The sequence below is a fragment of the Nansenia antarctica genome (genome assembly GCF_963989245.1).
Source record: "Nansenia antarctica genome assembly, chromosome: 9".
Classification (NCBI taxonomy): Eukaryota; Metazoa; Chordata; class Actinopteri; order Argentiniformes; family Microstomatidae; genus Nansenia; species Nansenia antarctica.
In genome coordinates, this window is record NC_137679.1 from 35,969,610 (window position 1) to 35,992,079 (window position 22,470).

At 46.9% G+C, this 22,470-nt stretch overlaps 1 protein-coding gene across 2 annotated transcripts; it reads left to right on the forward strand.

Annotated features, from left to right (window-relative positions):
- tent4b (terminal nucleotidyltransferase 4B) lies at window positions 1-20,698 on the forward strand. Of its 2 annotated transcripts, none has more exons than XM_080539014.1 (12): window positions 1-645; window positions 9,882-10,005; window positions 13,343-13,389; window positions 13,924-14,044; window positions 14,604-14,711; window positions 15,008-15,136; window positions 16,246-16,459; window positions 16,937-17,063; window positions 17,435-17,538; window positions 17,913-18,115; window positions 18,301-18,447; window positions 18,670-20,698. In XM_080539014.1, the coding sequence occupies exons 1-12, from the start codon at window positions 38-40 to the stop codon at window positions 18,826-18,828; spliced, it is 2,091 nt and encodes a 696-aa protein (XP_080395140.1). In that variant the 5' UTR covers window positions 1-37; the 3' UTR covers window positions 18,829-20,698. The 2 variants fall into 2 exon arrangements, with proteins under 2 accessions (XP_080395140.1, XP_080395141.1); XM_080539015.1 differs by having other exon boundaries at window positions 18,675-18,821.
- The last annotated feature ends 1,772 nt before the right edge of the window (window positions 20,699-22,470 follow it).

The window sequence follows — 22,470 nt, forward strand, 5'->3', positions numbered from 1 at the left end:
GGCAGCCAGTGTGCCTGGCCGCGTTGGATTTTTTTTGATGGATCCAAGAATCGCTTGGTTTCAGCCAGAACAGCGTGGACCCGCGAACAGCCAGTGGATGCAGATTTGGGAGACGACCCAAGGACTAGGGAACCTGTACTTCAACAACAACCGGCACATCACATCGAGCCTCACTCCCAAATTGAACATCATCAACGGGGCATCGCCGGGGAACAACGTGATCTCCAGCCGACACGGAGCTGTCAACCACTCGGGCATCAGCGATCGCGCAACCAGCCACCAGCGGGGGATCGGGATGTCTAATTCAATGAGAATAGACAGTGAAATAGTGGAACAACGAGACTTTATAGCGTTGGAAAGCAACAACAACCACAACAACCACCGATCACCACCGGGGAGGGGCGGTGGTGGTGGAGGAGGGGGGCAAGTGGGGGGCACCGGGGGGGTCTGGAGGGGGACATCGGGGACATCTAACATTTCCAAAAGGAAACGGGACAACAAGGCCAGCACGTTCGGGTTCAACAGTAGCCTCCTCTTGCAGCACAGTGGGACCCCCGGCGGGGAGGTGGATGTGGAGACGGGGGGCTGCGCCGAGTTCACGGGGACGCCGTGGAAAGTCAGGAACTACTCGGAAGGAATCGTAGGGTAAGGAATTCAAATATGACGAGTCACACTCCCCCCCAAAAAGGCACGATACTGTAACTGTAATACTATTACTAATAAGGCCCTGCACCACCAACAGATCACTGTCCTAGAGTCAGTTTTAGCTGTCAGCTCGCTTTTAGCGGGTGGATCTGACCCAGAGATTACCGTAAGGCATCGTGATATCATCCCATGTTCAGCTCGCTGTTTCACCGTCACAGAGAGTCATCGTGACTCTCACAATGTGCCGTGTGTGTGTCCGAACTCGTGTCCAATGCCACAGTCAACTGTTAACCGTGAACCAGGCTCATTTGGGGTACTTTTTGACCTTCATACACCGCGTGGCTGCCGACTTCGGCATGCGCTCCCCTCCCAGATCCCTCTGATGAGTTCAGCGTTAAACTGGATACGATTTTCTACACAAGAATATCCACTAACTTGCTGGCTAAGCGCATAGGAATCATGGGTCAAAGTGTCATGCACATGGTCGTTTTCCTTGACATGTTTCCCTGATATACTATAATGATATTGCTTCCCCCCCCCCCCTGTGTCATATACTATTAGCAGAGGATGTACTTAGGCCCTGTGTGTGTCATGGGGCCAGGCCTCCATCTTTAGCACTTCTAAAGAGAAGTTTATTTCATTTCAGAGAAACGTGAAGGCGGGATTGAGTACCTTTTATAACCAATATGAACTGGTCTTATCAATGCATTTAGACAGACTCCACCCTATGATTACCTTTCCAATGTTCCAGCCTAGATTAGTCTTAAAAGACCAGCTATAGGCTGAAATATTGATGAAGATCTGATTGAAATCTTTTGGAAATCAACCCTTACCAGTTGAACTAGAGGCAAGTCATGACACGGGGGTGGGGTTTTGTTAGTTTAAAAGGCTTTTTTTAAAAAGTGTAGTGTTTTTTCTTCTTCTTCTTCCTCTTCACTGACTCTGACATGCGTAGACTAGCAGCACACAGAGCCCAGAGCCAAGTTGTAGGCTGATCCTCATTTATAGTAATATTGAAGCACACTGTTTGCATAAGGACATTCCTTAGTGATTACGCTGATACCTTAACCTTTACTGAACAGCCCAGGATCACAGTCACAACTAGGCTCTCTCATACTCTTTCTATTCACAATGTTAGTTGGCAAAGCTGCATCACAAGCATTTTAAGATTTAAGACTACTAGTGGCACCTTGGTGCTTAAGGATAGTGCAGCCAAAATTCAACTTAAAAAGACTGTGGCTGTGGTCAATTCAGAAAGACTGCTTTGGGAAATGTAGTTACTTTATTGAAATACTTGTTAGTCATATGTTGTTGTTGTTGTCAGCATTTCCATGGGGCCGTTCTAAAAAAGATATCTAAAGCGCTTTATAAACATGCTATTCCAACTCCTGCCACACTAGTATGCCTCCCGAAATGACATGTCTGCTTTCGATTTTCTGAAAAGTAATTCTACTGTGCCATAATCCTCTTGATGTATGTTTTGATGACGTCACAACAGCACAGTTCCAAACCTGGTTCTTTTGAGCCCAAAAATGAAGTAAATCCGTCCATAATTGCGGGAGGGGAGATTCACTGCACTCCCCTAGAGCTTAGCGTATTATTTGTAGATGAAAGTATCCATCTGTCAATTTAAAGTGCTTTTCATCTTTACATTTCAGGTTGTGGAAATTCACTTTTCCCCACGTCCCTCTCTGGGCAGCACAACACACTCACTCGCAAGTGATCAAACCAAATGCATTTTCCATCGCTTGCGATACCTAGGGAGTTGTCTATTCAATCTCACATTAGTCACGGTTTGATTTGACATTAGCACGGTCACCATGTCACCATGGGAAATGTGATGGCGAGAAAGAGAGAGGGTGTGAGAGAGCAGGCGATTTTTCTTTGGGCGAGTTCTTGGTTGTGGGGGTGGAGATGCGGGGGCTGGTGTGTGTGTGTGTGTGCATGCAGGCTTTTTGGACTGGATGGTTAAGCCCAGAAGGTCCAGCCAGCGGCCCGCCTTCCTGTCGGAGCGAAGGGGAGCTGTGTTTACATGCAGCACACGCTGAGCATGTCCCAGCCTCCCTCTCCCAAAACAAACCCAGCCCCTTCAGAGGAGAAACCAGAGCTCTTTGACTACGATGTCACAGAGCCTCCATCCAATCAGCTCCAGAGGAGCAAGGGAGTTCCGCCACCCCTAGTTCTACTCACAAAAGCTGTTGTGAAAGTCTAGGGCTTTCCTTGATGTGGAGCAGAGCACCTCTTTTGTATTGCACAGTCCTGTCACATACAAACTCCGCTAGTCGCTCTGTGGAGAGAGACCTGTCTTTATCCCCGGAGGTCCGGAGGCCACATTGCCAGATCAGTGCTATTGGACATGAACCTCACAGGGTCATCCAAAATGAGCTGCTAATCGTTCACTTATGATCAGTGCTGGGTCATGGTTATATGACTGGGGATGACGGGGATTTATGACTCCCCCCAGAGCTTCAGCTTCAGATATCACCCCGGTGATCGAGCACCACTCATTAAATCCGTGGCCGAGTCTCTACTGGCTCTGAGAGATATCAGTCTCTCTCTCTCTCTGTCTCTGTCTTTTGTCTGTATGTCTCTCGCTCTCTCTCTCTCTCTCCACCACCCCCCTCCTGGCTCACAGCCAACTGGTGTAGACCCGTGTAGAGCTTTGCATGCTGGGCCTTTGGACCGTGGGTGAAATAGCCCCCCCTCCCCGATTAACACGTGTGGGGAACCCTCAGTAAGTCGGCCCTCCCATGTGCTTGGAGGATTGAGTTCTCCTTATTATTAATTAGGCTAGTCCATAATTTCCCCTCAGGGATCAATAAAGTATCTATCTATTTATCTATCTATTTTTTTTCTTTTTCTTCCCTTGTCCAATGGAAATCCTTCGAGTGTTAATGCAGTCCTAACAGCAAAAACGTGATCGTTGTTGTTGGCTTGTTGTTACTTTGCACTTCAGTATCACCAGGACAAGTTCTCTGAACTTCACCCACCACCTCAGAGATTGTGTAGAGATTGCCAGGGCTGACGTCTACCTCTCGAGTAGATAAAAAGCTGGGAATTGCGGATTTCCTTAAAAGTCTCCCATACAGAGGTCCAGTCAAATGTGTTTATTTTGTAGGCTGAATGTTATACATGCCTGTCAGTGAGTTGTCATCACAGAAGTCTAGTGTTTTTGGTGGTTACTCACTTCTATCATATAATTGATCATGAACAGGTTTGTGAAAGTCATGAGGGTATGGCTTAACCTTTTGCCTGTCTATGTAACATTGACCTTTACACGTTTGGTATTTAGCAGACGCCTAAATGCCAAAGACATTAATACGCCCCAAAAAAAAAAATAATAATGTTAGACATAATTACATTACATTATAGACGCCTTATAGACATTAAAACATGTCTATGTAACTTGTTCATCTCTTTTGATTATTCATTTATGGCAAATTCTTCTTGAGGAGACGCCTTCCGTGCAGAGGAAGACAATTCTAACAAGGTTCAGGCTTGTTGCATGCCTCTAATAACTGTCTCAAACCGTGGGTGGAGAGCCATAACAAGATTCATAGGCGGGTTCATGCAGCTGAAAAAGAAGTGATTGTGTGAAAAAGCGATTTGTCTACTCTGTGTTTTCGGATGTCTAGGACTGACTGTCTAACAATCTGTTAACTGTGCCCCCAAGATATTCATCGTAAAAAAGAAAATAGATGATGTTCATTGATTGTTAGATTCCTCTTTTGAACCCCAGCTTTCTTAGATCTCTCTCTCTCTCTCTCTGCTTTTGCCGCTGGAAGAGAAGCTGCTCGCGGAGGACGATGTACGGTAGTCTCGTGTTTACGGCTGGACTCTTAAACGTAGATGTTTTCCAGCCAGTGGAATGTGCTGGGAGCTTTTTATTGCAGTCCTAAACACAAGGTTTCGGGCTGCATTTACCCCGACAGTGCCAGATAGTTCTGGCCAGGCTCGGCGTGCCACTACCCCATCAGGCCTGGGTCTGTGTGGGCTTCTCGTGGCCCAGAGGTCATGCTCTCTAAAACCCAGACACCTTTGTACTCCTCCATGGTAGCCTCCCACCATGGCTCTGTGGAGGAGTCGTCGGCCACCTTAAGGTCATGGATGAAACTTTAATGAATTGGCCCATCTCTGTGACATAGACACCTCAATGCTTAGCTTGTGGTTGACTTGTTTTCTTTCAGTGTGTGCTGCTATGCATTACACGGGGCTCTGTCACTCACAAACAGCCAGTGTTTTGGCAGGCTTTTTAGTCTGAAAAACAACAACAACTCCAAAACATTTTTGTCAAGTTCGTCGATGACTTGAGGGCTAGACTAAAAATGTTTTGGAGATTTTGTGGACTGAAACTGCACTGGGATGTTTGCAGTCTTCAGTCAACTGGAACTGGACTGGAACTAAGAAGGATGGGGGACTGAAGGACTAAAAGTGACTCAAAAGCCTGCCAAAATGAACACGTCACAAACCACTCTTGGAAGTCTTGCTATATCCTCCCTGGTAGATTAGACACGTCTGCGCTGCCAACACGGGGACTACCTTAATAAGCAGCGAGTGACGTGAGGGGTTTGAAGTGCAGGTCACGTGAAAGGGGATGCCTGCTGGATGACGTCTGGCTGAGAGAGAGCCTCTGTTTTGGGCAGCGGCACTCTGAAACATGGGCATGGTACCCTGTCGTGTTATTTCCGTCCCTGTACTCTCTGCAATATTTATAGCTGGGTCCTGTTCAGTGGTGGATGTTCCTGACAGGGGCCGGGGCCTGTCTGCAAAGCCATCAGAAAAACCTTCCTCATCATATAAAGACAAACTTTTAATGCTGATTTAATTGAACCCTAACCCTAACGGAAGGGGAGGCTGGTGGAGGTAGAAATAGGAGGACGGGCTCATTGTAGGCTAATGCATGGGAATGAGGAATGGTAACACACACCTGTTCTAAGCTGCAACGTTTGCAGGAAAAGTGCTATAGAAATAAAAGTTGTTTATTATTATTATTAATAATAATAATAATAATAAACTGAACCACATGTACTTTACTCTCGCACCTTTTTGTACTGATCAGTCGATAAGTACCATGCAGACACTGCGACAGTAAAGTAACTCCTGTTCGTTAACCTAGCAGATGGCCCCTTGTGACACACACACACACACACACACACCCACACACACCCCCCTTCACACAGAGACGTTTCTGCACCACACCCGCTCTCCTGCTTTAAAGCCCACTGGCACTTGATCACGACTGTCATCTCTGTTTTGGCAGAATAGGTTGCCCATCCCACGACTCAGAAAACGGGTTTGTCTTCCTTTGCGTTGCACAGGAGGCCTCTGTGTGGAGCCAAGGGCTCGGCTCTCTCCCAAGCCATGCTCGGAGGGAATTACATAATTTCCATATGATAAAACGGAAGGTAGATTATCTGATCTGAAGTTCCAAGGGTCCCTGTGTTCCTCGGCTGTGAGGCCGGGGCTATCTGTAATGTGATCCAGACAGTACTGTGTAACCCAGCATTTCAATCACGTGCTCCCCCACTGGGCCCCGCCCCCCTAAGCTGTTCCCTGGATGACAAGGAGGCTCGGCTGTTCCCTTTCCTCTGAAACGAAACTCATGCTCCCACATCAGACCGTGCTGTGTGAAATGAAACTTAAGTGCACCGATGCTTTGACAGAGCCCCTGGACCTATCCTGAAATCAGACCTTGCTGTGTGAAATGAAACTTAAGTGCATACATGTGTGAAATGAAACTTAAGTGCACCGATGCTTTGACAGAGCCCCAGGACCGATCCTGAAAGTAAACTGTACTGTTTTAGTTTAGTTTATTACTTCATAGTTTCGTGGACAGTCCCCATTAAATAACTGTGCCGTAAATGGAGCAGTTTTAGCCTACCTGGCTAATTTCCAGTTGTAGTCCAACGGCAAGTTGTTAATATGCACCCTAAAATACATTAGTTAAAAGAAAATAAATCACATTACATTTACAATTAGAGCAAGCATAATCAAAATAAAGAAAGACATGCAAACGTATTGGGCACTTCATTTCTAGTCGCGCCGTATCTCTTGGAAACCGGCAGACACGTTTGAAATGTTCTTCCCTCTTCCCTCTTTTCCCAATTTTGAGGGTTTAGGGACCACGTCTTTGTGTGGGGCGTTAGTGTTGAGTGTGTGACATGCCGGTGTATTACGGTATGTGCCTGCGAGTGGCTATGACTTCTGGCCCAGTGCCAGGCCCAGTCTCTCTCCGTGGCCCCCCTCCGCTGTCCTCTATTGTTGCAGCTCTCGCTGGAGTGACTTGGGTGTGTGGCCTCTGCAGACCTCGCTGTGTGGACTCGGGGCGTGTTCACGTCGCAGTCTTTGTTGCAGCGACTGGGCGTGATGAATGCTGTCAGGTTGCCTCTGCAGAACATGGGTGTGGGGGGCTTTATTCTTATGTGTTTGTTTGTGTGTGTGTGAGAGAGAGAAGCCCTACACACAGATGTGCCTTCTGGCTGTCTCAGCTCTGACTACATGAGTGTGATTTTCAGGCCCTGTCCAACTTCAAAATACACCTTTATTTACACCAAATACACCTCTCACACCACTCACACGCCCCCCTTTTTGTAACCTACTGTTGAGGCCTACCTTTCAACATCAAAGTAGTTCTTGTCATCTTGTTTCTGGATATAAAGAGCTCATTGTTTGACACATGGCTGGGCAGCTGCACTGCAGTGTTTCATTGTGAGACGGCAGCCCGCTATCACTCCCACCCCTGGACCGACGGCATTGAACTGGCCAGCGGGTCTGTCGTCTAGAGAGGATGGATGGTGTTTCTCTCCCGCTGGCAGGCTGATGATAGGCGCTTAAGTGGGTCACAACGCCGTCCTGTAATAGTCCAGTGTCCTCGCGCGTGGACGGCAGGGTTGTCTGAGCCCCGAGGAGGACAGGGTGAGACCCAGTAACCGGCGAGAGGAGCGTCTTTAGGGAAGAGACAGAGACGGTTACGTAAAAAAAAACAGAAACACATGGGTCAGTCGGTGCTTCTCAAAGTGCCAACCAAAAAGACTACTTCCTCGCGGGTACACTTTGGCAAACCGTTTTTTGGGGTTTTGTTTCTTTGGTTTTGTTTTTAATGGCAGAAGTTGGAGCTTCACTGTCTCGCTAGCCCGCCGCCTCTCCCTCTCTTACAAGTTTCCTGCCAAAGGAAGCGATGCCGTGAGCGAGTCATTGGCCGCGATGCTGTGTTTACATGGCCCGCTGGGTGGCTGTGACTGAGTGTGTGGACATAACCAGAAGGGGCAGGGCGGAGTGACCCGCTCCGGCCCGCTCCACAACCACCCACCCCAGCTGCTTCCTGGCCCTCCGGAACGAGATGTTCACTCGCATTACAGCAGCACGCGCGCTGCATAACAAAGTCCTCTCTGATACTACTCCCAAGCTGCATGTCGCCTCCCTCCTCAAGGAAGGAGGCCCTCCTCTGGCCTGTCAAGGTTTTACTTTTAGAAGATGAGAGAGAGTTCTCCCGTTTTGTCCTCGGGTGAATCTGTTCTAAGTCGCTTTGGAATAAGGTGTCTGCTAAATGCCAAGCATTTTAACGTAAATGTATGACTGACTGTCCTTGTGGCCCCTTGCCTGCTTTAGGTCTCGGTGACAGAGTATCAGAGCCGGTGTGGCGGGGTGACCGCGTGGTGTCTGCTTTCCATTTCCATTTTAGACATTTTAGCAGACGCAAAGCGACTTACAACAAGTACAAGAACTTACCCAAAGCGACTTACAACAAGTACAAGAACTTACCCAAAGCGACTTACAACAAGTACATTTGTCTAAAGTAAGTGGGTCGTCTACACGTCAGTCATCACAAGAACAATAAATCTATGTTAGGACCAGGGGCCAGTTGGCAGTCACAATGCCCTGGTGCCCTTTGGCTGGCGGATTCCTCTCCCTTCTATAGCCACACCAGGCCAGAGCGTGACGCAGGAGTCAGTACGGAGGTGGGAACAAAGCCACGTGCTGGTCGGGTCGAAGGTTGTGGGTCATTGGCAGCTGCCTTCTCTGCACGGAGCTGTTTTGGGTGGCATGCAGCACAACGTGTGTGTGTGTGTGTGTGTGTGTGTGTTGTTTAGTTTGTGCTGCGTCACAGGTAAATCTTTGACAGGTGATACGGGGAAGGTATGTTGTCCGTACGAGTCTGACCGATAAGGCCTGTAAGCTACTGTGTGTGTGCGTGCGCGTGTGCGCTAGGTAAATCTTTAGCCTTTAGACAGACAGCAGGGTGAATGAATGGCAGCGCAGACATGGCCCCAGTGGCAGGAGTGTGGCCCGATGTCTGTCTCAGGGCTGTGGTGCCAGAGGGAGTGAGGGTTGGCACAGTCGCTCCCTCTCTCCAAACCAAACCCTGGCATGCATCCGGCCCTGCCGCCCTGCAGAGAGCCAAGTTGGCCCGACTACCAGGGGGAAAGTGGAGGGAGACAAATAACCCTGTTCGTTTTTTATTTTATTTTATTTTTTTATCTTCTTCGATTATTTATAGTTGATTCAGCACCCAATTATATTCTTATATATTGAGTCAGGAGTCTAGACAGACCTCGGCTTGATGTCTGTCATCGGGTTTGATTTTAAAATCCAGCAGACATGACAGTTGTAGGTGTAGTTTTGGTATTTTGTTTGCGTTTGTAGGCTAGGCTATTAGTGAACCTGCCACCTGCAACCTTGCCAAAGGTTCCTGCCATCAATGCAACGATATGTCAACTATTAGGCTGTGGCTGTGTGAACATGTAGCTTCTTGTTGGGGATGATTACCCAAAATGTTACACAAATGTCACAAATCCAGTGAATGGTTTCCTTTGAGATTTGTTTAACCTTTAGCATAGCATAGCCTCAGGTAAAAGAAGCCAAGTTGCCTGATGTTGACACTTGGAATGGCAACATGCTTGAAGTGTTCACAAAGGCCAAGCGTGTTGGTAGGTGTGTATAGTCCCTTTTCACACCTTTGCCGTCAGGTGGGGAAGCTGTGGGGAAGTCCTTGGCAGCTGTTACTTTAGCCTCGAAGTTTCATGGTTCGATCAACCGTCCTTCGCTCTTAACATACTGAGCTGTTTTTAATTTTCTTTGTGACTGCCGTGATGAAGTATCTTTTTGGAATCCTGTCTGTCCGTAACTGTATTTTTTAACCATGTTGATATCTCTCTCTGCTTTTCTATCCCTCCCTTCTTCCTCTCCTCCGCTCCGTGGATTCTGACCGTGCTGTTTTCTCTCTCTCTGTCCGGCAGGCTTCACGAGGAGATCAATGACTTCTACGAGTACATGTCTCCCCGGCCGGAGGAGGAGAGGATGAGGTTGGAGGTGGTGGACAGGATCAAGAGGGTCATCCATGACCTCTGGCCCAGTGCTGACGTAAGAGTTCACTGACCCCCAGCGACCCTGACAACCTCGTAAACAGGGCCGTCCCCACGTTAACCTCACAACCTCACAACCACACCCAGGGTTCACGCCCGGCCAGCCACCACAATTGACAGGGCAGATAATAATAATAATAATAATAATAATATATGGCATTTAGATTACGCTTTTATCCAAAGCAACTTACATTGCAGTAAGTAAGTAAGTGAGTAAAATGTATTTCTACAGCACCTATCCCAGACCAGGGTCACAAAGTGCTTTACAAATACAAGAACATAATAAAACAGAAAAAGTCATAGCAGGATTAAAATAGGCAAACAAGTGAAAATAAGAGGCCAAGTAACAAACAACAAGTGTACAACAATATCAACAGGACAACAGAATGCAGTGAGTGCATACATTTGTCAATATGGTCCCGGCAGGAAACGAACCCACAATCTAAGGGTTGTTAGTGCCATGCTCTACCAACTGAGCAACAGAGGACCACAAATAGATTCGACCTGAGCGTCACTAACAATGCTAGCTGCTCGAACATTCTCACTTTTTCTCTTTTTTGCAAACGAGCTCAGAATGACTGCTGCAACAAGCTACGGAAATGTTTGTTTCTGTGGCTGCTCCCTTGTTACCTGAGAGGAGTGTTTGTGTGTCTCCTAACAGCTCCAACACACCGCCAACCTCTACCTCAGCAGCGCGTGTGCTTTTCATTTCGGCGCCCATGTTAACAGGTTAGAGCAGCGATACAGCCCATGTTAACAGGTTAGAGCAGCCATACAGCCCATGCTAACAGGTTATAGCAACCATACAGCCCATCTTAACAGGTTAGAGCAGCCATACAGCCCAGGTTAACAGGTTAGAGCAGCCATACAGCCCATCTTAACAGGTTAGAGCAGCCATACAGCCCATGCTAACAGGTTATAGCAACCATACAGCCCATCTTAACAGGTTAGAGCAGCCGTACAGCCCAGGTTAACAGGTTAGAGCAGCCATACAGCCCATCTTAACAGGTTAGAGCAGCCATACAGCCCATGTTAACAGGTTAGAGCGGCCATACAGCCCATCTTAACAGGTTAGAGCAGCCATACAGCCCATGTTAACGGGTTAGAGCAGCCATACAGCCCATGTTAACGGGTTAGAGCAGCCATAATGCCCATGTTAACGGGTTAGAGCAGCCATACAGCCCATGTGCGTCTCAAGCGTGTCTCGCGCTGGCTGCCGGGTCACGCCATCTAGAGATCCGCACTCTCACCTATTTTTCTTTCCCACGTGCCGCAAAGGCAAAACTCAATGTACAAAAGATAGGGTGGACAATGTGTACACAATGTACATAAGATAGGACTGGCAGTAGCAGTTAGAGCTGCAGCAGAAACGCTGCCAGTATGGAAGCCCGAGCGCGAGAGCCGCAGCGGTTCCACCAACGCACACACACACGCTGCTGAGGTAGAGGCTGTGAAGGCAGAGCGCCCGCTCCCCGCTGGGCTGCGTTATATCTGGATCCGGTAATCAAAAGTGCTCCAGGTGTCCTCGTTCCCGCTGACTTTGAGCCCCTGCTGATAGAGAGCTGTGTGTGTGTGTGTGTGTGTGTGTGTGTGTATAGATATGTGTGTGTGTGTGTGTGTGCTTGCGTGTTTGCATCTGCTCTGAGCTCAACAAAGTACCCCCCGCTGTTGCTGCTTGTTCACACAAGGCTTCAAGGGAGGTCGCTGATGGTGTGTTATCCACCCAAGACGCACGACGCTCAGCCAAGCCTCTCCACAGGCCTCTCGTCTACCCAGGAGTAGGCCTGTAAGCTGACAGTCTAGGACAGCAAGGTGAACTTCCCACACGTCTAAGTCACTCGTCTGCTTGTCTGGCTCAATTAGGCTAGAAGGGGCCGTGCTCCGTGCTGTAGCGTTTAGCCCTCTCTCTCCTAGATTCACTCTGTCCTAGTCCTGGGGTGACCCATGTCCTCGTCCTGGGGTGACCCATGTCCTAGTCCTGGGGTGACCCTTGTCCTAGTCCTGGGGTGACCTTAGTCCTGGGGTGACCCATGTCCTAGTCCTGGGGTGACCCTTGTCCTAGTCCTGGGGTGACCCTTGTCCTAGTCCTGTGGTGACCCTTGTCCTAGTCCTGGGGTGACCCATGTCCTAGTCCTGGGGTGACCCATGTCCTAGTCCTGGGGTGACCCTTGTCCTAGTCCTGGGGTGACCCTTGTCCTAGTCCTGTGGTGACCCTTGTCCTAGTCCTGGGGTGACCCTTGTCCTGGGGTCACCCATGTCCTAGTCCTGGGGTGACCCTAGTCCTGGGGTGACCCATGTCCTAGTCCTGGGGTGACCCTAGTCCTGAGGTGACCCTAGTCCTGGGGTGACCCTTGTCCTAGTCCTGGGGTGACCCATGTCCTGGGGTGACCCATGTCCTAGTCCTGGGGTGAGTTACAGCTCACATCGGTTCCCGTGTATGTGGTGGTGTACCCCTCCCCGGGGTAAAAACAACTATCCACTCCACCTGCGGACGCATTACGTTGTAATCTAACCAAATTGTAACCGATTCGGAGACATTTGACATGGGTTTGCAGGTCGGGCGTGTCCTCTTTTGGTCTTCACCATTCAGTTGGTCGCCCCCTCGTGTTTACATCCCAGTCACATGCTCGGGCTAAGCTGATTGGAGGCGATGTGGAGTCGGGAGGTTTAAGGGAATAATGGCAGGTTTAGGCTTACGGCTATTTCGGAGCCCTCAGACCTAGTCTGAATGCCATGACACGTATTGCCCAACAAAACTAATAAAGTGGGATATCGAACCGACGTGTGAGTTATATAAAAAAACGATTTTGACTCAAAGCGTATGAACAGTGGACGGTTGTCTACTAATAAAGACTATGTATGCAGAGACCTGAAAAACAGGTTTATATGACAGCGAAACTCTAATCTAGAAACAGCTTACTGTGGGAAATTAAATTAATGTAGCATGAATTAAGTAAATATTGATGTTATATTTATGTTATATTTGCATGAATACGCTTTTGACTAAGCTTTTTACCTGACATGAGAAAATCTAAGGAAGCCACACTTGTCTGTTATAGGTGGGCTTGCTTAACCAAGTCCAACTATTATTCTTCAACATTTTATTATTAAGTATTATTATTATTATTAGGAGGGCTTGTGTGAGCTCCTTTGTTGCTGTAACTGCCATGGAACAGGAGACCTGCTAAACACATTCTTAGAATGATTACAAAACATTGCACTCTACCCCACTCAAGTTTAGGTCATTACACCCCACTCTACCCCCATCCAGTTCTACCCCACTGAAGCCACTCAATTAATGAAATGCTTGACTTAGTTGTGTTTGTGTTTTCCAGGTTCAAGTGTTTGGGAGCTTCAGCACTGGCCTCTACCTGCCAACAAGGTAAGCTGTTTGGTCCAGATAACCGAGCACTTATCTCAATTGCACTTACAGTATAAGCCAGCAGCCTTTAAATAAACTAAACCCAGGTCTCAGTATTGGGAGAATGGGGCAGCCAGCAGTTGTGCAACGATTTGCCTTTGTTTTGGGGATTACGTGTGTAATTTTAGCACTGCTGATCCTGAGCCTTTTTTAACCTTGTTTCTGAATGAGCCAGACTGACGTCACACACACCACACACACACACTCACACAAACTGCAGCGACGCGTCACCTGGATTACAGGTTCACCAGCATTGTACTCGAGTCGGGACACTGGATTAGAGGAGTTAATCTGTCTGTTCCGGTTGTGACGTTGCGCTGATCTCCCTGCCCTGTCTCCTAGTGATATTGACCTGGAGGTGTTTGTCTGTGATCTCCCTGCCCTGTCTCCTAGTGACATTGACCTGGAGGTGTTTGTCTGTGATCTCCCTGCCCTGTCTCCTAGTGACATTGACCTGGTGGTGTTTGTCTGTGATCTCCCTGACCCATTTCTTAGTGACATTGACCTGGTGGTGTTTGGGAACTGGGAGAACCTGCCCCTGTGGACTCTGGAAGAAGCACTCCGGAAGAGAAATGTGGCGGACGAGAACTCTGTTAAAGTGCTGGACAAGGCCACGGTATGTACTGAGCTGTTTGTGTGTGTCAGTGTTTGTGTGTGTGTGTGTGTGTGTGTGTGTCAGTGTTTGTGTGTGTCTGTGTCTGTGTCTGTGTCTGTGTCTGTGTCTGTGTCTGTGTGTGTGTCTGTGTGTGTGTGTCTGTGTGTGTGTCTGTGTGTGTGTCTGTGTGTGTGTGTGTGTGTGTGCGTGCGTGCGTGCGTGCGTGCGTGCGTGCGTGCGTGCGTGCGTGCGTGCGTGCGCGCGCGCGTGCGTGCGTGTGCGTGCGTGTGTGTGTGTAGTGGGTTACCCGGGAGTTGAAATCCCAGCAGAGCTATTGTGGCTCAGGAGGGTGAGCCGGCGTCTAATGATCGCAGGTTCTGCGGTTCAATCCCCGGCTGGCCACCTGTCAAGGCAGTCCCGAATTGCTCCCAATGACCCTGCCATTGGTGTGTGAATGGGTGAATGAGAGGCCATTGTAAAGCGCTTTGGAATAAGGCACCAAGTGCAGTCCATTTGTTGTAGGTGACTGTCTGTCTTTGCCCATAGTAATCGTCACTGTCCTATCTGTCATTGTGTCCAGGTGCCCATCATCAAGCTGACAGACTCCTACACAGAGGTGAAGGTGGACATCAGCTTCAACGTGAAGAACGGTGTGAAAGCTGCCTGTCTCATCAAAGATTTCAAAGAGGTGAGTGTAGGCATCCCCTATTGAGGGTCCATGTTAGTTAGTTAGTTATTCAGTTAGTTAGTTAGTAGAGGCTAGTAAAAGAGCTAAGAAAGCAGTTGTGACGAGCATAGATTAGGTAATACTAATCTCAGGTTCTAAGGACTGTGATGGAGGAGGCGGTAACGCATCAACTGCTTCATTTGCCATGCCATCCTCAATCAAACCCTCAGCCTCCAATCTTTACCATTGTCCATCGTTCTTGAAGCTTTCCCCTCTAGGGGGCGCTGTAACCCTCGCTATTTGTGGCTCTCTTGCAGAAATACCCGGTGCTTCCAAAGCTGGTGCTTGTGCTAAAGCAGTTCCTGCTGCAGAGGGATCTGAACGAGGTGTTTACTGGAGGGATCGGTTCCTACAGCCTCTTCCTCATGGCTGTCAGCTTCCTCCAGGTGAGCTCATGTAACTGATTCACTGCCACCTGCTGTCCTATCAACTCAGCTCCTGTGTCTCAGGTCGGTCATTTACTGGCATCAGTAGAGGGCGCCATACACCTAGAAGCCATTTACAATCTATAGATAAACTTACTGAAGAAGAAGACCCATGTGTTGATCCACTTGGCGGATGCCTTCCCAACTCAAAGGAAGTCCCGTCCTAATTGTCTAAATGGCGCCCCTCATGCTGTCACACATTCAATGAATAGGAAAGATAGCAGGTGGCTACGCCATGCATCTCTATGGCCCTTTCTCATCCGTGACAGCAGCTGGTGAAACCGGGAACAAGTCGGCAGCCGATCAAACGTTCCGACTTTTCATTCAGAAAAATGTAACGAAATATCAACGTTGTTGAAAATCAATGACACACTCGCCAGTCAACTAACACAGCTTGTTTTGTGAGCCTGCTAACAATGTAAAGTAGTGTTATAGTTAACTAGGTAGCAGTGGGGGATTACTCACCGAATCCATTGCATTGCAATATTTTTGGCTTGACTGGCGAGTGTGTCATTGATTTTCAACAACGTTGACATTTCTTGACACTTTTCGGAAAATAAAAGTCTGAACAATTTCATCGGTTGCCGACTTGTTCCCAGGTTTCACCAGCTGCCGTCACATTTAGTTAACTAAGACGAGTTAGATACAGAGCTGCTCAACTATAATAATAATAATAATAATAATAATAATACATTAGACTTATATAGCGCTTTTCTAGACACTCAAAGATGCTTTACAAACTGAAAAGATCGAGTAGTAATAAAAAGACACAAAAAGGTTAAAGTAGTGCTGGGGACACATGGGAAGGGGAGGGGGAGAGGGTTAACTGGTGAAGGCAAGCTTGAAGAGGTGGGTTTTGAGGGCCTGTTTAAATGTTGGGAGGGTGTTGTCCTGTCTGATGTGGTTGTGGAGGGCGTTCCAGAGGGACGGGGCTGCGGCTGAAAAGGCCCCATCACCCCAGGTCCGGAGCTGGGTCCTGGTGGTCTTGAGGGTGGTTTGGTCGTCAGACCTGAGGCAACGGGAGGGGGAACCATGAAACTGATGTCATCTCCTCTGTCCCCGTGCTGCAGCTCCACTACCGGGAGGATGCCATCAGCCCCAACGCCAATATCGGCGTCCTCCTCATCGAGTTCTTCGAGCTCTACGGACGCCAATTCAACTACCTGAAGACGGGCATCCGGATAAAAGATGGCGGCTGCTATGTGGCCAAAGACGAGGTGCAGAAGAACATGTTGGACGGTTACCGGCCGTCCATGCTCTACATCGAGGACCCGCTGCAACCAGGTGGGAATACCTAGCATGGGTTCATGGGGTCAAAGTTCAGGCACAGATTATATACAGGGTTCCCACGGGTCCTTGAAAACCTTGAAAGTTTGTGAATTTGAGAAAAAGAAATCAAGGTCTTAAAAGTTTTAGAAAATAGACATGGGTCATTGAAAGTGCTTGAATTCCCCTCTCTCTCTCTAAAATAAATTTAAAAAAAATATATATATATCTATTATTTTTTTTTACTTAGCTTGTCAACTAGTTCTGTCTCAAACTATGCTATGTTGGGTCCTTAAATTTGAGGGAATTGAGTCTTGAAAGGTGCTTGAAAGGTGCTTGTATATATAATATTATATTGCCAGTAAAACTACCAAGCACACCATTTCGAAGGCCATGAATGATGCAGCTAGACTCAAACAGCAGCTAGAGGGATCAAGTGTGAATGAGTGTTGAGTTTCCTCAGCAAGGTAAGCCATGCCATCTTGTGTCCCATAGATAACGATGTCGGCCGCAGCTCGTACGGTGCCATGCAGGTGAAGCAGGCGTTTGACTACGCCTATGTGGTGCTCGGCCACGCCGTGTCACCCATCGCCAAGTACTACCCCAACAACGAGGCCGAGAGGTGAGCAGCCTGGGTCTCACTGTGGACGAGAACGTCCCTGCTACTACGGCCCGCTTGGCGGCGTAGCACACTAAGGCGGCAGCAGCCATGTAATCGCAGGGTCCCCGGTTCGATTCTGGCTGTCGACATATCCTGCATGTCATCCCTCCTCTCTCTCTCTCTCTCTCTCTCTCACCCATCCTTCTCGTCAGTCTCTACTGTCTCTAATCCCAATAAAGCAGAAATGCCCTAAAAACATATATAAAAAAAAAAAAAGAGAAGAAGAAAAAAAGAATATCCCTGCTACTCACAATGTTCTCAGAATGGTCCCTGTCTGGCGTGTGTGTCGTTGGAACAGTGTGTTGACGTTTCTCTCCCGTCCTCGTCCGCAGTATACTTGGCCGTATCATCCGGGTGACCCAGGAAGTGGCTGAATACAGAGACTGGATCAGCACAACGTGGGGGCCCCAGTCTCAGAATGACCCCGCCCTCAATGGTATGTCTCTAGGGGAGGCTGGGGGAGGTAGATGTTGCCTTTGCCGTTCTCATCACTGCCTTTGCCGTTCTCATGTATTGTATGTTTACCCTGAGTATTTCTGTTGATATGTTTGTTTTTTATTCTTGCTGGGGCCTCTTGGCCTAGATCATCATTGAAAATGAGAATTTGTTCTCAACTGATTTTTATCTGGTTAATTAAAGGTCCAAAAAGTTATTTGTCATGCATGGAATGGAATGGAATGAGCAATGACAATGAGCCCGTCCTCCGCTGGTCTCGAGTAGTCTTTGAAGCGTGACCGTCCTCAGATCTAAAGAGTTGATCTTTTCTCCCCACCCAGTTTTTCTCACCACCGTGTCCTGTTGTTGCCGTAGGAAACGATGTCACCCTGTTGGTGGAGCCTCAGCAGCTGGATGAGTGCAACAACAACCTGTCAGAGGAAGGGGTGGTGCAGCCGCCTGCCTCGCGCAGCAAGACCTCCTCCAACTGCTCCTCCCCTGTGCTGTCGTCACCCTGCTCTCCCTCTTCCTCTTCTTCGCCATCTTCTTCCTCCACGGTCTCCAGTTCCAGCGACGCTGTGAGTTTTCTACCAGCCCTCCCTCGCTTGTACTCGTGCGCACGAAGAAAAACACAAACCGATTCTTTTGTACAGCTCAGGTAGTGGACTGACTCGTCCTCGGAAACGCTACTACACGAGCGTGTGAAATGTGAATGTGTGAATTTCTCTGAACTTCTCAGCCATTGTGGTTTGGTTTTCCCCAGGATTCTGAAGGGACCCCCTGTAAGACGGTCAAGCAACTGCCGGGGCGGGGATCCAGTACCCACAGAGACACCTCAGGAGGCGTGTCCAATCACAGAGCGCAGGGCCACTCCACCAGCACTCCTACTGGCAACAACAAGGGTGGCAAGGTGGGCTCAGCGGAACCAATCACCAGTTACCCACGAATGCTTAGAAAAAGCTGAACCCAAGTTCCTGAAACTAAGATGTTACCAGAGACGCAATTTGTGAATCTGTTTGAAGTTGTAGTCGTTGAAATTACTTTCTGTCATATACAGTTTGAAATGTAAAAAGGCAGGTAGTGCTGAGCTGTGTAATGACCTAATCCAAGTATGTCTTGTCTTTCCGATCAGGCCAGATCTTTCCGCTCCTCCAGTAAAAATACCCACGGCCAGCAGAGCTCCTTGTCCAGCAGCAAAAGCCACCCAAGCAGCAAGCCACATCACCAGGGCAACGGGAAGAAGAGGAAACCTCAGCAGCGTGAGGCTCGGCACGAGGACCTCTGCAGATAGGGCCTCGCCTGCCCCAAACAGACTGACTGCCTGACTGTCCTTCAACTGCTGCCAGACCCCAACCTCTGGAGGTTGTTAGTAGTATTATGGCTCCTTCTCTCTCTCTTGAGGGACATGCATCTTTTTATAGCTGAAATACAAAAAACAAAAATATAGGATATGGGGCTTAGTTCTTGGACACGGAACCGAAATCATGAAGGAAGTGCTCCGTTGCTTCCTTAAAATAAACACGTTGCCCCAAAATGGAGGTGTTTCCACAACCAGCACCCACCACATCTGACTCCCACCATAGCGCCCCCTGGTGCGTTGGAGGAACAGAAAGAAAGGAGGTGTCTGGAAACTGGATTTGAGGAGCAATAGCTGGAACACTGCTGGTGACAATTTTCAGCAAGAAAATTAAAAAAAAGAAAAAGAAAAAAAGACACGAATTACAAAAATGTACAAAATGTTATATTGAAAGAAAAAAAAAACATGTACACAGATTTTTAAAGAAGGTAACCCAAAAGAGTGGGGACATAACTTATGCATGAGAATCTATTGTTCATGATCATGGGTGGTTATTTTTTTGTTATGTGTAAAGCAGACTATACAAAGATTTGTACAAAAAAATACAACCATGCAAAAACCTTAAAAAAAAACAAATGATCACGAAATGAATCGTTTCTTATGACTTTTTACAGGAGATACTGGTTGAAGACATATAGATGTGCACATTTTCCCAGCAATTTGGCAAAGCCAAGTGCGGGTTTGGGTTCCATTGCCAACATAAATCATCAGCATCTATTTGTACTTTGTTCCTCTCTGAGTGTGTGACAGTGTAAGCAGTTGGCCTTAGTCAAAAGACGCACACACAAACAGCCCTGTAGATCAATAGCTGCGGACGGATCACTCACACAGCTCTGCAGACAGATCACTCACACAGCTCTTTCCTACAGCAGCGGGAGGTTTTCAAACTACAGGATGATATTAGTAGAGGAGATCATGGTTTTAGTAAAATCCTACACTTGAACTGTGTTAAAGATTCAAAGGTGTGGGTGGTAATCTTTTCTCTTGGTAATTTACCTATTACAAAAATCTTATGTATTTGTTAATGTATTTATTTTTTTATTAATTATATATGAATATAGTATAAATATGACATGTTATATAACATTAGAGCCCATATCCTTGTGTCCTGTATTTGGATAAGTGGGCATTGGGAAAGTATGATTTGTCAGATTCAGTAATGTTGCTGTTTGTTCATTGCCTTTTTCTTTCAGTGATCGTTGAGTGACCAAGTTACTACAGAAAGTTGAGAGACAATTTTTATGAGTCATACAGTGACATTTTGTTTTAATATGTGGCAAGGCTACTTTAAAAGGGAGTTGAGTTTTTGGTTGGTTTTTTAAATTTTTGTTTTGTTCAGATATAATGCAAACAAACACTTCTTTGGTATGTATGGCTCATTGCAGTGGGGGGTATGTTTCAACAGCTGATTGCAGTTCTGCAACTAACCTGTAGGTGGTGGCATCACTCAAGGCTCTAGTATTTCACAGAAATTGTACCTGTATACTGCATTTGGACCTTTTCCCCTCTGCATCATTTATGCAATAGATGATCCACTTGGCGTAATGTAATGTACACACAGTCTGTCATTTTAGTTACCAATACTATTTTTAACAAATGTTTTACTGCAAATGTTGATGTTAAAATGGATTGTTTCAGCATTGTCCTTGAATACAGTTTGGACCTAAAATGCAGTATATTTGTGCTAGTCTGGAAGTTGATAGGGAACACTGAATGAGTCACTTGTGCCATCAGAATCTGTCATCTCCTCTCACTGCAAGTACTACTTCACTGAACTGAACTCATCTGAATTGTAGTTTCTCTACAGCTATTCAAATCCTTGCAATAAAATCCACAGTACAATTTCAAACACCTGAATGCATTTAATTGGATGTTTCATATTTTAACAACTTTGGATGGAATGAAAAGAAGCAGCATTCGCCCACTCAAAAAAACCTGCTAAAATCGATGTTTTATTGCAAGCTTTCAGTCTCATGGTCTTTCAACAACTTTGGATGGAAAACTAGCAGGTGAAGGTAAGGTTTGAATTCCCTACATAACTACAATCTCCCCTTTCACATCTAACATTGAACTGTCCTGTCTTTTAGATACTGTAGTAGTGTGTTCAGTGGTCAATCCATGTGGATTAGGTAGCCAGTTTCACTGGTCCATCGTACATTGACTCCATATGATTCTCACGCACAAACACTGATAAATACAGTGTTACGGCAGGTGACTTAATTAACTGTCGAAATGATTTATGCTGCTTGCAGAATTCTGTTTCTCTGGCTTTCTTGTTTGTTAGTATTTATTTATCTATCCAAAGCTTTCATGATTTATATATTAGTGTATATAGCCTTTATTTATGTAAACCAGCTCTTTTCCTTCTTGTTTTTAGTATTTTTATCCTAGCACCAGGGGAGCCCCCCTCCCAAATTTCGTTGTATGGTACCTGTACTATATTAATGACAATAAAGACCATTCATTCATTCATTCATTCATTCATATTTCGCAAGAGTGAAAGACACAGACAGTGAAATCTAAATTCTTTATGGAAACAAAGAGTATATTTTGATTACTTAAATGTTTCAAAAATGCAAACCATAAACTAACAACCAACTAACAACGAGCAACAATCTAACAACCAAGTTAGTCCATGAGGTAGGAGGTCGGAGTGATCAAACCGTTATAATCACCGGCCCCAGTGGTCTCCGTGTGGGTGAGCCCAGTTTCTAGACTAGAGGTGCGTTCGTAAATTTCCTCTGAGAGCGCCGGAGCGCACACTGGGTTCAACGTCATAGAGCGACCGAGTCATTTGATTGGACGAGAGGCATTCCATGAGTGCTGATCACATTTCCGGAGCGAATTTACGAACGCAGCCTTGATGAGCATCTTTTCCGCATTCACAAGCCAGCCTCTAAAGAGCGCCCCGCAGGAAGCGCACGGGGCTCCCAGGCGACTACAGATCTTTTCTCGCGGTGAAATTAAAACAGCATGAGTTGAGAACTACCAGGGAGGATTCGTCCAATAAAAGTCCACAATACGAAATCAGAAAAGACGTTCATTCTACTAAGAAAAGACATTCTTCTCCACAGGTGAGATATGTTGATAATGTGGAGTTGTGCGTGTGTTTGTTGATGAAAGCTGCACGAGGTGTGAGCCTGGACTGAGATGGGTTTTCGTGAGATCCCCAAAACAAAATAAGTTATCTGTCAGATTGATTCGTAAACATTAACTATTACCGTTACTATATTTTATTTTGTCACATTTCTCTTTCAAATTGTTCATGTTCCATTGTTACAGTTACATCTTTTTAAAGTATTTTAATCTGTTCACGTATTTTCTGTAACAGTGTTGCTGTTACAAAGCTACAATGCAATTCTGCTGGACTGAACCCCGAGGCGCACCTTCGCTTTTACTCGCGTTCCTGTGGCCTTGAAGTGGTTGTTGCTTTGTTCATTCTTGCTTCGACCACTTTTGTTTTTAACACACTGGACAAAACAACCATAATAACTATTTCTAACACTACAGCAAATGAGGTGCTGTTCAAGCATACCAGATCACATGTATTCATGTTTTCAGTTGTTGGCTTGCACG

Coding starts and splice junctions, on each gene's coding strand:
- tent4b (XM_080539014.1), top strand. CDS start 38: ATGGATCCAAGAATCGCTTGGTTTCAGCCAGAACAGCGTGGACCCGCG. Junction 646..9,881: donor TACTCGGAAGGAATCGTAGG/GTAAGGAATTCA, acceptor TCTGTCCGGCAG/GCTTCACGAGGAGATCAATG. Junction 13,390..13,923: donor GGCCTCTACCTGCCAACAAG/GTAAGCTGTTTG, acceptor CCCATTTCTTAG/TGACATTGACCTGGTGGTGT.